Source organism: Mizuhopecten yessoensis, unplaced genomic scaffold, assembly GCF_002113885.1.
Source record: "Mizuhopecten yessoensis strain PY_sf001 unplaced genomic scaffold, ASM211388v2 scaffold10275, whole genome shotgun sequence".
Classification (NCBI taxonomy): domain Eukaryota; kingdom Metazoa; phylum Mollusca; class Bivalvia; order Pectinida; family Pectinidae; genus Mizuhopecten; species Mizuhopecten yessoensis.
Genome location: NW_018408465.1, coordinates 450,443 through 468,860, shown reverse-complemented (window position 1 = coordinate 468,860; position 18,418 = coordinate 450,443). Strand labels below are relative to the sequence as shown.

The window sequence follows — 18,418 nt, the reverse complement described above, 5'->3', positions numbered from 1 at the left end:
GGAAAATGAGGAACTAAATCAATGAAGAGCAGTATATACACACAGTGGTATGTTTATGTGCTACTAGGCATATCTACCGGGGCTAAACCACACAGCTCAGTTAGCACTGCGATGGAGGGGATTAGGTGATAACCATATACTCTATTTCTCTCTGTCAGGGAACAGGCCTGATTTCATGGAGTTTTAAATTCTTAATTTCTCTATGACCATGTAGTCCAACACTGTTGGAGCGGAATACATGTAGAAAAAATAAAGTGTCAAAAGTGTTTTACTTGAATTCAAGCTGCCATCTGGAAAGTGGAAAAGTTGTGTATACATGTGCCTTTTAACATGGAATTCGTGGAATTGTCTTAAATGAAAACTTTGATGCCCGCCGGTAGTATGGACAATGGTGTCCTTCAGGGGGATACGAGCCTGGTCCTCTCCCCCTTCAGGTAAGTCAGCTAATTGTCAACGCAGTACCATACCTGTGTCTGATACATCATTAACGCATGCCTGACCTGCCTCGAGGAAGTCCTAAAATCATCAAGAATACGTACAGCCTGTCATTAAGCAAAGCCATCAAAAACGTGCATCATATCTGTCACTGGGGAGAAATATTATCATTTCTCATATTTTGTCAGAACATTAAGTTTTATCAAAAGATCTTTATTTATAGAAGTCTAAATTCACATTTAACAGATGTTTTATCTTTATTGGATTGAAAGTGGCTTTCTGTCATCAATAGACATCTCGGATAGACAAAATTGTTTTACTTTTTGTTTTAATTGTCATTAAAGTGTCACAGTGTTTTCATCTTATACTCCACTTTGCTGAAAACCTAACTGAGAAATTATAAAATAAATTGCCTACAAGATTTAATCAGTTACTTTAAACAAAACGTATTTTGCATTAGAGGATTTAAGCAAAACGTATTTTGCATTAGAGGAAATTAATGTTTTTCATACATTAAATTCCAGATGAATATTTCTCCAGGGTCTATAGAAAGTGAATATTCTAAAACAAGTGCTGCTTTAAATCAATTATTCTGCATCACCTTAAATTGATATAGTGATGTTTATGTTGCACTGCCAAGTAAATTATTGACACACGTGTGCCGCCTGATCACTTAAATAAAACAGACAGAGAAAAAACAATTCCCATGAATGATCAATTATTGAAAATTGTTTGACTGTGGTACTAGGGCTTAGAACAAATGTAATTCATAAATGAATGCAGGGGAAACATCAGGTGAGATTGGTAACTGTTTTATTTCCAAACAGGATACAGTTTTCCTACAGAACACCATTCAGTGACATGAAACAACTGACAAGTTTCAAGATATATATTTTTTTACAGTATTTACAATTTGATGTAAGAAGTCTTATTATATTTCTTTAAGAGTTCAATCACTCAGTCTCCTGTAAGTTATACATGTATAAGGATCAGAACTATATATTTTGTGTAGCAATGTCAGTAAAAAGTGCTGTCGTGAACAAACAGAACCTAAAATGTCCACATAAAGCCTCTTACTTCACTTGCCCCCTCGCTTTACCTCCAACATATCTCAAGGTGTTACTTTTCCATTTCTCCATCAGTTTATTGCCAAGCCACTTTATAATGCCAAAATTTCACGGATCAACTAGTTATTATACAAGGTTAATTGAATAATGGTCGCAATATAACAAAGTTTTACTGCATAATGATGGAAGTATAACAAGGTTTACTGTATAATGATGGAAGTATAACAAGGTTTATTGTATAATGATGGCAGTATAACCAGGTTTAACTGTATAATGGTGACAGTATAAAAAGGTTTAACTGTATAATGACGGCAGTATAAAAAGGTTTAACTGTATAATTGTGGCAGTATAACAAGGTTTAACTGTACAATGGTGGCAGTATAACAAGGTTTACTGTATAATGGTGACAGTATAACAAGGTTTTACTGTACAATGCTGGCAGTATAGCAAGGTTTATTGTACAATGTTGGCAGTATAACAAGGTTTTACTGTATAATGGTGACAGTATAACAAGGTTTTACTGTATAACGGTGGCAGTATAACAAGGTTTAACTGACAAATGGTGGCAGTATAACAAGGTTTAACTGTATAATGGTGGCAATAAAGCAAGGTTTTACCATTAAAATTTTAATGGTGGCAGTATAATAAAATTTGGCTGTACCTGTATTCTATGAAGCATAAACGTGTATCACTTAAATCATCAAAAGAAACTAAAGAGGAAGGGACCGGTTGTATTGTTAGGTGCTTATATAATGAGAGATTTTCATCCTTCGACATTGTAGACGACTTACTACCCTCTGAAATATTATGGTAGTGTGGCTCTAATATTAATCACAGTTCACATCTTGTGATCATAACCAGTTAACTATAATTGCTTATTAAAGCGAGATTGACTTTCCGTAATATTACGAAAATTTTTGTGCCTTTGGGATTAGAACTTGTTTCTATATAAATCCATGTTGCCTGAAACATGACTTGCAGCTAGAATTTTGATTTGTTCTACAAGATTGGTTAAAAAACGAACTTTTCCCTCATGGCATTTTATTAGCTGTCAATATCAGCTGCTGTCACTTGTTATTGTCAATAGTTCGTTGACCGAAATGTTTACTCCCTGAACATTTGTCTGATACAGCAATACACGATATACGTACCAATGTTCCTGAATAGAGCATTTACTTGTCTGGTATTGCCATACATAAAAATATTTGTGACCTATGCATTTGTCTCTGTACAGCTGTACATGAAATGTTGTTTACCAGGAAAATTTGCCTGTCAAATTTTTGCCCTTTGCAGATAAAATTCATAATTGCCCAATGTTAATTTCGCCCTTCAGATTGGATACCTTTGTTCAATATGTTGTTAACTACGCTGTTATGGTTAATGCACCCTTATTGTGAAGGGCAAATTAGGCAAAAGTGAAACTGCGACGAATATTTCCTGTATGTACAGTAGGTGCCAATGTTATATATATGACTCTGTGTGACATCCTTTTTAAAGAGGCTTGATTTACGAAAAAGAAGCTATTACAAGAAAAAAAATCATGTAATAAACAGATCATTTAAAAAAATAAAATAAGAGATAGAAAAATCTACAGCAAAACAGTATATTGGATCATTGAAAAAAATTTTTGTTGGAAATGATTGGTCTTAAAGTTCCTTATACATGTACTCTGTATTTACAATAATATCACAAAACAGACTGACATTATTTGCCTGCTTTATTTCTTATTCATTTTCACTAAAAAAAATCTCAAAAGTGATACGCTGATGTTCCGTGTACCCTTTCTCCCTTGACCCTTCCTTTTCCCTTTAGCCGCAAGGTTAGTAAATTGCCATGCGGCGATGACCTTATAAGGAAGTGGTTGAGGGTGTATTGCCGCGAGCTACGTGGAAGGTGTACGATAATGACCTCTGATGACTCCCCCAATACATGATGACCTCTGATGACTCCCCCAATACATGATGACCTCCACTTGCTCCACACGCTTCTTGCTCTAGTTGCGTTGATAGGAAGTCCCTCAAGGTTTAACCCTGAATTTGATCCTCTACATGACATTTGTTCAATTAATGGCAGACTTCTGGAAACCAGGAAATTGGCTGTAATTTCAAATCACCAATATCTGGTTCAAAAGGCCACTGGAAGTATTGTTTGCATTGAGACAGTCCGTAGGGATGGCAGAAACATTATTTGTTTTCATAAATTGGTTTTTAAAAAAACATAGCGCACTCTTTGATGTGCGTTTATTTGCATTATGTTAGTGTATAAGTAGCCACGAGAACAGGAAGGTGTAGGACGTGGACTCACCTGTGGACGGCATGCTAGTGCCTTAATGCCGTTTTTCCATTATGAAGTGGGGTATGATTACAGCCGTACGCACATACCTCCAGGCATAGTTCCTTTGATGGTCATGCCTGGTTTCTCATTATTATAGAATAAATTGATCAAAATCCAAATTCATGTGAATGTTTCATGTCCGTGTTCAAACAAGATGTCACCGATAGTCTTGTATATGGTAATATGTGATTAATACGGTAACATGCTAGGGTCCTATATAAAGAATGGTATTTTTTTTGAGCCGAGACCTTACAAAGTTATTAGTGAGCTACTGTCTGTATGTTGAATTAATAAGTTCTGAGGTACGGCTGGTTTTACAAAATTACTAAGTACACTACCTAGATTGGTACAAGGTAAGAAAATACTTTGAACACAACTTTAAAATTTAACATGTACTGTATACAGGAAAATTTTCGCTGCAGCTTAATTTTCCGATTCCAAACATTTTTTCTAAAAAAGGTACAACCATGGACATTCTCTGTTAAAAACCATGAAATGTCCCATATCAGTGATTTGAAGCTTTGAAATACCTTGGAATAAAAACTGTCAAAATTATACAAACGACTAGGGGTATTAAGGTTATTTTCTGCCTCATCAGGGATTTAACATTAGTTGCTATATTCATTGTCTGGGAAAATGAATAGCAAATATGGAATTTCAGATTCATTCGACGACTGGTTTAGGAGATATGGCATTACAAAGAGAGATACAAACCCGCATTTGCGTAATAATATGAATGAATATCATCTGGTGTGCGCTATTTGGTTGAAATTTGGCCGTTTTGAAGAACTTAACTTAACTCTCTTCAATCTTTAAAAGCGTCAGCATGCACCAAACATATATATATTTGACAATGTTTAAACATTGTCATACAAGTGTTCATTCATAGAAAGAATTGCTTGTTTGTCACATGTGGAGGCTTTTATTTGTGCATGCTAACTATCCAAAAAAAAACATATTTTGGCTTTTTCTGCATAACAAAGAAATTTTGTTGCTATGGTAGGGCATCTACGTATCCGTATTGGAAAAAATCTGCACCATGAAAGATAGCCCCAATAAACCAATATGATGTTCATAACAGAAATTGGTATATAAATTCAAGTTGACTTTTTTTTCTTTTTACAAGGCCAAAAATGACCCATAACGCACAAAGTCCTATGGGTTGTCCATGTTAAGATTTAAAGTTTGCATGATTTGTGTGTGTGCAGAATTTTTTTTTGTGTTGATCTTCATTGAGAATTTTCTCACCTTACATTTATGAGTTAGAGCCAATCACGTTTGAAGAAATACGACACGGAAGAAACTTAAGCTTTGAGGCAAGGTCTTATCAATCTAATTTGGAAACATCGGAGGTTCAACTACGACGATTTTAATTGGCAATGGTATTGAATTATGTGTTATTTCTCGAAAACGAATATCATTGAAGATGAAAAAAACAAACATTTCAAAATATTTTATTTCAAAGACGGTGGAATTGATTTTCATTATAGTCATCTGTTGGGGTTATGTAAATGAGAGAATTTCCGAACTCAATACTCGCTGTATTCTGACATTTATGTTGCTCGATCAGCTGATGGGTGGGAAACGTAGCTGATAACATTTGCTGTGATTATAAGGCGTTACATCAATGCCAGTCTGATGGTTATTATAACACTTGTGGGGTTCATCAACTTTACATTCCCTCATCATCATTAAGACGTTTGTTTAATGACAAGGTAAAAAGTTGTACATTGATTTGTAGGCTGTTAGATAGAAAAGAGGTTAAATTGTTCCCTGCTGATAAGGAGAGCCGAAATTGTGGTAGACCGCTGGAATTTGTTTTCAGTAAAAAATGGTTTATGATATGACTAAAGTGGAGTTATGGCAGTTAAGATAAGGTATCGTGTACTCCGGTCACACTACAAATTGGGCTATCTCTTCAAACATGGCATAAATATTTCAGTTTTTTTCTTGGCAGGCGATCAAATTATTTGATAATCAATTTTGACTCAACAGCCCTCTATAAAAAATGTTGTCCTGATGTAACTAGGGTACAGACTGACCTTTAGGGTTCTAAAGGTCACCTTTGTATTATCTGCTGATGTAACTAGGTTACAGACTGACCTTTAGGGTTCTTAAGGTCACCTTTGTATTATCTGCTGATGTAACTAGGTTACAGACTGACCTTTATGGTTCTGAAGTTCACCTTTGTATTATCTGCTGATATAACTTGGGTACAGACTGACCTTTAGGGTTCTGAAGGTCACCTTTGTATTATCTGCTGATATAACTAGGGTACAGACTGACCTTTAGGGTTCTGAAGGTCACCTTTGTATTATCTACTGATATAACTAGGGTACAGACTGACATTTAGGGTTCTGAAGGTCACCTGTGTATAACTAGGGTACAGACTGACCTTCCAGATTCTGAAGGTCACCTTTGTATTATCTGCTGATGTAACTAGGGTACAGATTGACCCTTAGGGTTCTGAAGGTCACCAATGATATATCATAGTGTTATATTTAGAATCCCAGAAGATTACATCTACACTTAAGCAGTAGGATGCAAATGATTATAGGAAATGTTTTTGAAAAACCCTTCTCTACATACATAGTTATGATAACTATTGAAAGAAAAATAAATATGACGTTTGTCCCATTTCCTTTTTAGTTTAAATGTGTTTATTGCCTCTACATAAATCCAGACACTTTAACTGTTCGATACTTCCAGCTGCATAGCTTCAATTTCCGTAACTACCAAGGTTGCTAACTTGTTCACTGCGACACGTCCCTCGTTTGAACCTCGTAAATTGAGCTGAAAAGTCTCTGCCGATTTCCCAAATTGATCCATTTTGACTGTCAACTGTAACTGACATTTAATTCCAATGATGAATTGAAAACCGAATTTCAAGGAAGCTCTTTCTGCTATTTTGAAATTTAAAAGAATGAGTTGCCTGCCTAATGCGGAATAGCTCATGAGTTGTTTCTAACATGGCTAGTTAGCTGTAATTACCAGTGGCCCGCATGTCAGAGGACCTGTGGTCCTGTCACAGACTCGGCGGGACAACATCACAGCTCACCACTCTGACGTGTTAAGTTCACACTCACCTTACACTTTTACCACATGCAAATTTCATAATGGCAATGTTTTTACACCTTCAGACTCGAGTTGTCATTCAAATAAGGTTTGGAAAAATTTCAAAACCTTGAAATGGAACAACATTTTGAAAAGTTTTAATCAATTTCTAAAAGTTCAAACTGGTGTTATTTTGTGATGTTTTTAAAGTTTGTCCTAAAAGGTGATTAAAGAATCCAAAGTAGGTGTGTGTTTTTCTGTTAATTTAAATGTTATTATTAATTAATCAAAATTGAAGGCTTTATCAAAATACCAATTTAAATGTTTTTGCTAACTTGGCATAAAGTGCTTGTCAATTTATGCAATGGTCTATTAAATCCATTCAAATTTTCCTTCAAAGAACTTCTTCTACTTGAGATATAATTAGGTCATGGTATGTTATAAAGCTATCTAATTGTTTAAATACATAACCAGAACCCACTTTCAAAATCAAAGGGGTCAAATATGCCATAAGCTTCCTACACAGCCAAGACTCATAATATGTAACTGTTAGCATATTAACTCATCCACCCCTAAAATTTCATAATGAACTATTCCAACCTTTGAATTGGAAGAGTTCAAATATGTCTTCAGGGGTGAATGAATTAAGGAATAGGGTTATCAGTTTTGTTCAAAGAAAGAACCATTACCCATGAGTTAGGGTCAGATGTGTTATAACAGCAATTGACTTCTTCTTCAGAACCATGAAGCTTAAAGTACAATATTTGGCCTGGATCTTGCTGCGATGAGGAGTTCAGTGTCAGTTGAATTTTAAAGTCCTTTGTGCCTCTTGTTTGGAATTGTAACAGAGACCTATTGCACAACGCGAGTGTAGATTTGTGTTGATATTCGTACAAGTGATGGAGAAATTCTGCATGTATGCCGTAGGTTTATGGTTTAGCCGGAGTCGTATAGACCACAAAAGCCCCTAGACACCAGTCTCCTTCATCCTAACTCATCAATAAATGGCCAACAAATTTATATTCTTTGAAATGTAATTAGAACTGTAATATACCTCGAGCCTGATAATCGTATTTTGTCTGTTTACAACCCCACTGATAGACACGCACTGATACTGTTGTTTGTACTCATTATCCACAAGTCCCTGTGTGGCCAATAAACTGTCTGAATCCCAAACACCAAGTCCCTGAGTGGTCCCAGATAGACAGTAAAATCACCGAGCCTCTAATTTGAGTTCTTTTTGATCCTGTCCAACCATAAAATGTCTTATTTCATAACAAATAAAGTTTTCCCTTAGTCTCTGACAGACCATTAAATATCATAGCCCCTAACACAGGGACTGAGTGTCAGACAGAATATAAAATATAGCCCCAACCACAGGGTCCCAAGTATCAGACAAACCATAAAATATCATAGCCCCCAACACATGGACTTAGTGTCTGACAGAATATATAATATACAACCAAACACAGGGTCCCGAGGATCAGACAGACCATTAAATAGCAGCCCCTAACACAGGGACTGAGTGACTGACAGAATATAAAATATAGCCCCAACCACAGGGTCCCAAGTATCAAAAAAACCATTAAATATCATAGCCACCAACACAGGGACTGAGTGTCAGACAGAATATAAAATATAGCCCCAAACACAGGGTCCCAAGTATCAGACAAACCATTAAATATCATAGCCCCCAACACAGGGACTGAGTGTCTGACAGAATATATAATATAGCCCCAAACACAGGGTCCCGAGTATCAGACAGATCATTAAATATCATAGCCACTAACACAGGGACTGAGTGTTCGACAGAATATAAAATTTAGCCCCAAACACAGGGTCCCGAGTAGCAGACAGACCATTAAATAGCAGCCCCTAACACAGGGACTGAGTGTCAGACAGAATATAAAATATAGCCCCAAACACAGGGTCCCGAGTATCAGACAGATCATTAAATATCATAGCCACTAACACAGGGACTGAGTGTTTGACAGAATATAAAATTTAGCCCCAAATACAGGGTCCCGAGTATCAGACAGACCATTAAATATCATAGCCACTAACACAGGGACTGAGTGTCTGACAGAATATAAAATATAGCCCCAAACACAGGGTCCCAAGTATCAGACAGACCATTAAATATCATAGCCTCTAACACCGGGACTGAGTGTCTGACAGAATATAAAATAAAGCCCCAAACACAGGGTCCCGAGTATCAGACAGACCATTAAATAGCAGCCCCTAACACAGGGATTGAGTGTCTGACAGAATATAAAATTTAGCCCCAAACACAGGGTCCCGAGTATCAGACAGATCATTAAATATCAAAGCCCCTAACACAGGGACTGAGTGTCTGACAGAGCCTCAAATATAGCCCTAAACACATGCAGGGTCCCTAGTATAAGACAAATAATAAAAAAAATATTAGCCTATGGAACACTGGGACCCAAGTCGTTGCACAGGGACAAATGTAGCTCCTAAACACATGGTCCTGAGTATCAGAAAGACCATAAAATGTTTTAGCCCCTTGAACACTGGGTCTCTGACAGAGGATAAAACTTCATAGCCTCTAACACAAGGACCCGAGAATCAGAAGAGCATAAAACATCATAGACCAGAATACAGGGTCTATCATATTGGACAAAAGATATAAGATCATACTTCTAACACAGGGACTAGAGTCTTTGACAGAGGATAACATTTCATAATCTCTAACATAGGGACCCAAGAATCAGAAGAATATTAAATATCATTGTTCAGAACACAGGATCTGGAGTTTATGATAGAAAAGAAAAGTCATAGTCGTTTACACAGGGACTCGAGCATCTGAGAGAAGATGACATTTTATAGCCTCTAACACAGGGACCTAAGTAGGTATATCATTGAAGAGCAGAAAACATTGGATTTCCAAATAATGGATCCTGAATCCGACGGAGGATAAAATGCTATTGACCCTATCACAGGGGCATGAGTATTAACTCATTCATCCCTGAAATTTCATAATGAACTAGTCCAACCTGTGAATTGGAAGAGTTCAAATATGTCTTCAGGGGTGAATGAGTTAATATCAAAAGTTAGACTCTGATCCAGTACAAACAACACACCCACCTAGTTACATATTTCTTAATCAAGTCCAAAACTCCCATACAGACTCCTTATCGTTATAATTGATTACTTGATTTGGCTGCAGAAACAAGGACAGGAACTAATTTGGTTTGACAGTCAGTGTGAGTAATAGTGAATTGCCGCATATTAATGTCGCTTTGGACAGTATTTTGATACTTTCCATGTCACTTACGCAGTAATAATAAATGGTCAAGGATGTACAGCGTCCCTCCTGTGTGTGTCGTTTTCTGTGAACTTAGCATACAAATCCCATTTACAAGCAAAGAAGACACATCTGGCCATGGTGGACCCATACACTAACTAAACACTATTTACAAACCAACACTTTGTACGTCCAATTAGGCCATGGTTTTCTGACCATTGGTGAAAAAATGGTCACTACAATAAAACGTTATAATTACGTACATGTTTGTCGAAAAGTCGATGCTTGTTTCGAACTCTCTCTATCCTAGTGTGGAATGGTATAATGGATTTTGCTGATGGTAAAGGAATTTCTTAGATCCCCTGGGATTTGTTATCAGCATGTTTCATTTCACATGTTACAATGTGATGGAATGATACCGGAGGAATGACAAAGACCTGGGCCCACTTGTATAAAACATCTCAACTCTTGAGATTTCCTCAAGTCTAAGATTTCCCATAGGCAAAAATACATTGCTTGAGATTTTCCTTAACTTTGAGATGTTTTATACAAGTGGGCCCAGCACCTGTAAACTACCAGGTATATGTACTATGTTTCTTAGGCCTCCACATGTGTAAATATATATTACGCTTCTTGAGACTATATATATGCATTGATTTCATTTGCAAGGCATACAGATGTGTAGAATATATTATTTCATAATTGAGGCCTACCAATGTGGACAGAATATTACATTCCAACCTACACATGTGTAGAATATATCACATTTCTCAGGCCTGCACATGTGTAAAATATATCACATTTATCAGGCCTGCACATGTGTAAAATATATCATATTTTTAGCCCCACACACATACAATATATGACATTTTTCCGGCCAACTCATATGTACAATGTATTCCATTTCTCAGCCCAACGTTACACATGTGTGTAACATATATGATTTTTCTGGCACTCTTGTACAATACATTTCTCAGACCAGACTTCACATGTGTAATATATGACATTTCTCAGACCAAAGTTTATACATGTGTATATGACATTTTTCTGGCCCTACACATGTGTACAATATATAACATTTTTCTGGCCCTACACATTTGTACAATATATAACATTTCTAAGACCAAAGTTTATACATGTGTATATGACATTTGTTTGGCCCTACACATGTGTACAATATATAACATTTTTCTGGCCCTATACACATGTGTACAACATATAACATTTCTAAGACCAAGCTTCACATGTGTAGAACATATTACATTTCACGTCCATGCTAATCAAAACAAATTAGGACTCATAAAAGGAGAGTTTGCTTTTTGTTTACAGCTTCCTGTCGTTGTTATGGCCTGAAGGATCTCATTATCGTTTACCCACTGCTTCAGTACAGCTGTTTCCCTTCATTAGTGGGGGATTGTTATGAAAGTATTTTACAGATAGTGTACAACTACTGTGTCTAATGAAGACAAATTTGGAGAGATTGTGTCACGTTAATTAAGAGTTATGTCCTCTCTAGCGGCATTAATTCTTGCTGAAATTCTTAATAACCAATATCTGTGTGTTGTCAAGAGTCTGTTTGTTTCCACCTTAATTATTCTACAATTTATGGTCGAAATTTTTTTCTTCATGTAAATAAGATATTTAATTTCATGTTAATCAACAGTATTATATAGATGGATGTAATGGTTTCATTTTTTGATGAGTTTTATTTTTGATGAGTTTCATTTTTGACGAGTTTCATTTTTGATGAGTTTCATTTTTGATGAGTTTCATTTTTAGATGAGTTTTATTTATGGTTCGCTGTGTTGAAAATGAAGTAAATGAATTCCTTACAGGTTTTAAGAGGAATTGTGACGTTGTCTGGCCGCTATAGTGAACCTATTCTTGAATGGCCATTGTTTGACATGCTTATGCCTTGACGTGAATCGCAGATGAAGCGAGGGCATGGTCTGGTTTAGAACTTGATGTATCAAGTTCCTTTATCAAACATTGATTCGTCTGTGTGTCCATATTCAAAGATTTTTACAGATGAATTCCTCAGAGGTCTCCTTATTGTTCATTCTTGAATTCTGTGCGACAACTAGGTCCCCACATTCCATCAAATGTCCTTTAGTAATCAATTGTCTGTCCATCCATCCACTTTTCTGCACCATGACTTGCTGAAATATTGATAAAGTAGCAATTTCATTGGCTAATTGGATGAAAATCAGGTCAATTCCATAGAATTTGTTTGTTTGGATGTTTCATTGGTTTTATGTCCTTCCAGGTAGTTTGGTTATCCGAGGGAGAACACTATCTTAGAAAGGGAGGTAATCTTATATAGTGACAGTCAGCTAAATTTGTTATTAATTCAAATAATATTAATAATAATTTGATGTTCTTATATACCGCTTTATCACAACCTAAATTGTAGGTTATCATAAAGTGGTTCACAAATTATTATCCGTGGTTATAGGGCCTTTGCAACCAGCCAACATCTTTCTCAGCTCCCTCGGGAGCATACAGCCAGTGCTGCCATTTCGGCGCTCATAGCTACCATTCAACAATTCTAGCACTGCCCAACCACGAACTTATTTACAGCTGAGTAGACTGGAACAAGCAGAGAAAGTATATTTTTCAAAGATTCAACACAGTGCCGTAATGTGACTTGAACCCAAAACCCTTTGGTCACAAGCCCGGCGTCCTACCACTGGACGGACCCACTGCCTTGAAATGATATTTATTCGTTTTAAAAACTTAAGATAAATCTTAGTATTTCTGATATTTGATTTGTCTTAGCAAGCATGAATTTGAAAAATTTAGATCTTGATATTTTATTCAGACTTATAAAGGGGAGGTAATCACATAGTTTTTTTCCTCGTTAAACAGAATCTGCATTTTAAAATGTAAAAAGGTAAAGCAATGCATTATATTTATTTATTTACTTCCAAACTATTTTGGATCATCTCCTTGAAAAGTTAGATACGATTATGATTTTTTTTATCGTAATATTTTATTGAGAATACTGAAATTTTAGAACTATGTAATTGATAGAAATCTACTCTACTTATGTATTCCAATATCAATCATTACACATCTACTTTTCCTCATTTTAAAGCCGCTCTTGTCGAGAGCCGAGCGGCTTATTAATTCTGTCCAGAGAACGAAATGACGGACCCACTTCTGTTCGGGGTGCGTGCGCATAATTCAGTCTTGCATGCTTCCGCTATATAGTTTCGTTATCATAAATAGAAAGTAGAATCTCTGACACTCACCTGTTGGTTACATAAAATCTTCTGAGACACTTCTACAAGTAATAATCCATACTTTAAATAATTGCTGAAAACAAAATGTTTATCTCCGGTGCATTCTACGAGTGTTGTGGTGGTGAAATTCGTGCACTGGGTTTGAGCGTTTTAGCAACTCGGATTGAGGTCTGAGGAGTGTTACGCGTGTGAAACACATAATTCGAGAAAGCACATGTGAAGACTGTCAAGCACTTACGCTGTCTGTAGAAAGAAGAAGTAAATATATATACTTATAAACCGTATTAGTGGTGATGTATTACCTCTATTTTGATGTTTCAAACGGGAACGTAATATGACATATCATACTTAGGTTGATGGCGGTAATGGCTCTGAGACGATATATATGAACTGTGTATGCTTATCAAACATTTTTGTAACACAGCATGCTATTTCTGGTGTATTTATTTATGAAAGTGTAACAACTTAAGAACATGACACAACTGCCGCTGCTGTTTGACAAGGATTCGCGCCGTGTCAAAATATTATCCAATCCAGTGTAAGGGAAATAACTCTTTCGTTAGTAAATCGCATTGAGAAATATAATTCAAATAATTATATTTCAAGAACATTTGTGAGATTTTGTATATTCAATGACAGTTAATAAAGTCACTACATATATTAATAATTATTATTAATATGTATAGATAATGAATAAAAATAAAAGGAGTACAATGTCTTTTCTCCATGTAATTGGTTAGCTTATACTTCTTTTTTGTAATTGTCTTGCTGTAGCCATGACCTCTGACCTCTGTTCTGTAATGACAGGTTATAGCCATGACCTCTGACCTCTGCTCTGTAATGACAGGTAATAGCCATGACCTGTGACCTCAGTTCTGTAATGACAGGTTATAGCCATGACCTCTGACCTCAGCTCTGTAATGACAGGTTATAGACATGACTTCTGTTATCGCTGGTCGACCCTGGCTATGGAATTTCTGTCTGTGTTTGGTGACACTCTAGGGAGGTGAAGTTCACTGCCAACAATTTAGTGGTATCAGATGGTCCCTAATGAAGTCAAATGACCACATTAGCTGGTCCAGTGTGATGTGGTGTCAATCAGAGAATAGACCCAGACACATATATGGCCGATGAATCTGGCTAATGGCAGTCCTATACATCTTGTTCGCAGTGTAAGAAACTCCTCAGGTGTGGCAACTCATATGTAACTCTATGAACAGATCTGTATCTTTGCAAGTTGAAAACATTGCTGTAGTGTATGTCTTATCATTTAGTCCAGACACTGGTTGTGTGTGCAGTTGAAAGTCATTTATCTGCACCATATATGGATCTCTATCTTTGGAAGGTGAAAACATTGCTGTAGCGTATTGTCTTATCATTTAGTCCAGACACTGGTTTGTGTGTACAGTAGAAAGTCATTTGTCTGCACCATATATGGATCTCTATCTTTGGAAGATGAAAACTTTGCTGTAGAATATGTCTTATAACTAAGATAACCTTTCTGCCTCCTTCTCATGTAGAAACAAGTTGACAGTAAACATTTGTTGCCCTTGTGGTAGGGTACACAGTTTTTGTTTTCCCTCAATTAATCATGTTTCATTCAAGCCTGAATAAAACATGATTAATCAAGGGAAACAAAGAATCGTGTTTCCTTACCATAAGGGCAATAAATATTTTATTGTCCCGAAATAGAAAATTAACACAACAGTAAAGGTGAACAGGCTTTACCACCATTTTTGTCTGCTTTATTTAGATGATTTATTTCCTTGTCATGGTTTAATCTGTTTGCAAACAACTCATATGAAGAAGAAAAAACACAATTTTCATAAAAGTGCAATTTATGAAACCATTCTATATTCAATCAAATCCCAGTCAGGATCATAAGAGGATAATATCAGGTATGTAAATGGCTTCCCAGCCCTCTTGAAGCTATATAATAATGATGTCCGTTATAATTGCAAGGTAAATCATAGGCCAGGCTGTATACTTATTGAGGCAACAAGGACATTTCGCTATGGTAACGCCCAAGGGTAAAATCTGTTACCATGGTAACAGATTTGAAAAAAATCTTATTCTGACATATCAGTAATTTTGTCATTAGTCATGACACTGCACTTATATATATATATAAATAAAACCTTTAATGTTACAGTGTATCAAACAATAGATCATTGTATTTTCAATCACTTTAACATTGGTTTGTAGATAAAATGCTGTGTATTGTAGATTTCATATGAAAATTATACGGCAGATTGTAAAAAACGTACCGATCAAAATATTGTAGCTTCTGTAATGATAACAGGTTGACTTTTTTCCGTACCGTCGTTGTGTGCAAACAAAAACAATATGTGCTTCCTGGTCCCCGTTGTCGAATACAGACAACAGAATACTACTTTGTACTGGGAAATGTTTGCGGCAGTTTAACTTCCGCCTTTTATATCATGACAGTGAATTTTAGTATACACCATTTGCTGTATGGTTTACATATGAAGGATTGTCTAATCCCTGTCGTAGAAGCAGCAGAGTCTTGATACTTTAGCAACAGCTGATGGACACTTTAGCTACAATAAATTGACGATTTAACAACTCTACTGCTTATTTCAAATTACCTAGTCACTGAGAATTGTAATGTAAATAATTCCCAAACCTTTGTTGTCAATATAGAAAATATATCTAATTAAACCATCGAGGGCATTGTAACAGCTTAAATGTGTTAGAGCTGAAGAGATTGATATTAGCACTTGACCACTGCTTACTTTTGTCACTGAACCAGGTATAACAAGTTTCGAGGTTGGAACATTGGATCGCCAGTTATCACTTCCTGGATTGTGTACTACTGGTGCTCTTAATTGACCTTGATTCCAGTTGATGATTATATATAACACAAGGGTCTTTATCAAATATACACAGCATGTCCACAGCACAGTGGAATACAAAATATACTGTACACAATATGTTGATCGTAAAATGGAATATTTATTTGTTGTTTCAGGTTGTTGGACAAGTTATTGGTGGTGTGCCCCAATGTTGACTACTGTGAGGAGGTTCTGCCGCGCTCAGAACTGGAGGCCCATCTACTTCACAGGTATGTTTGTTGTGTCACATATACAAGAGATGCTTGTAAGAATTCACTTTATCGGAAGTATTTATCAGTCATTCCATCATGCCATATATGTTAGTTCAGCTTATGGATGGCAAAATTGCTTGGCATGAAGTGACGATTACACATATGCTACAGTAGGATTAGCCCCAGGTTCAAGCTCAACCCCTGGGAACTTATTCCTTGCGTCATAATTTTGCAATAGTTGAGATGGCTACCCTTACACTTTGTGCTTACCACTATTGGCTTAGAGATCTAGTTGTGCATCCTTAAATTTATTATCAATATTATTTTCAATTAAAAAGATTGCTTACATATCCTGGTGAACAACAAATATCAAAGCTTTAAGTGTTATTTTCACTGTTTACAGATGTCGCGGTGCTGTTACCAGGTGTATCAAGTCTAGTCTGGGCTGTACATTCCAGGGTCCCAGAAGTGCCCTACAGAGCCACCTATGGGAATGTCCCTACAGGGACCAAGATGGGGGTAGGTACAAACTCTCCAGTCCACTCAATCATTCCACTACACCACCACATGCACTCCACTACACCAAATACTCCTCAGCTCCGACACAACCACTTCACCCTAAACAACCACTCAGGAATTTGATTATTCTACTGCTCCCAACAGACACACATAACCACTCAACCACCCAACTACTTAACCCAACCCAACACCACTTCTCTATCACTCCACTCTAACATCACACCATGCTGTCTCCACCACTCTACCCCAACCTATCAATCACTCAATTACCACTCCATTTCCATAACAACCATTCCAACACTCCATCTCCCACAAAACCTTGCAAACACTCAACCACCTCATACAATCACTTAAACACTCCATCACCCCCACACAACCACTCAAATGCTCCATCATTCCATCTCCCTGACAACCACTCAAACACTCCTTCAACACCACACACAACCTCTTTGTAACTCAACTGTTCCACAGCCCTGACACAAACAAACAACTACTCAATGATTCACCAATCCTCAACCCAACACAACCATTCCACTACACACCAATCTCCACACTGGACCCACTCAGTCACTTCAATACACCTCTCCATCAATCTGACAAAGAGATCATTTCTTATATCCTATCTTGGATATGACATTTCTGTGATGAATACTATGGACAAATAGTTAAATTATTACTCTATGTCCTGACCTTACCTGTAGTGTGTTACCTGTGAGGTTTTTACCTGCTACATTGATTGACATGTATCTCTGCCCTTTTGTCCTGTATCACTGATGTCTGAGGTAGTTTTCCTTGATTTACACTGAGTGGAATGATAATGGAGGCTGTTAAACTGTCACCAGTAAATAGACTTCAGTATTGTCAGGACTTCACACACAAACATGGATACCTTTACAAAAAGTCAGGATAGAAAATCTCTACAGAACATTACTTTACGTAGAACCAGGATAGAAACTCTCTACAGAACATTACTTCATGTAGGACCAGGCTAGAAACTCTCTACAGAACATAACTTTACGTAGGACCAGGCTAGAAAATCTCTACATGACATAACTTCACGTAGGACCAGGCTAGAAAATCTTTTCATAACATAACTTCACGTAGGACCAGGCTTGAAAATCTATACAGAACATAACTTTACGTCCGACCAGGATAGCAATTCTTTAGAACTTACATTTGAGGGTAGTCAGGGGAGCAGTGGATAGCTCACTCACCTTTCACCAAGACGGCTGAGGTTCAACTCCCTGATCAAACATGAAAAAGATGATATATGCTGAAAAAACTTCTTTATTATTTTGTTGTTAAATGAATAAGATTTATATATTCTTTAGAACATATAGCATCATGATAGAGACCCTATAGAACAGTAAAGGATGTTGTTTGTGATCCCCACTAAAACTGAATACTGTATAATGGGAAACTTTTCCCC

At 36.6% G+C, this 18,418-nt stretch overlaps 1 protein-coding gene across 1 annotated transcript in view; it reads left to right on the top strand.

Annotated features, from left to right (window-relative positions):
* LOC110459915 (ligand of Numb protein X 2-like) overlaps positions 1-18,418 on the top strand; it is a 94,253-nt gene that overhangs the window by 47,289 nt on the left and 28,546 nt on the right. The window contains exons 3-4 of the mRNA XM_021512422.1: positions 16,396-16,488; positions 16,874-16,989. Of these exons, the coding sequence (XP_021368097.1) occupies positions 16,396-16,488; positions 16,874-16,989 (209 nt within the window). The remainder of the gene's footprint in view (positions 1-16,395; positions 16,489-16,873; positions 16,990-18,418) is intronic.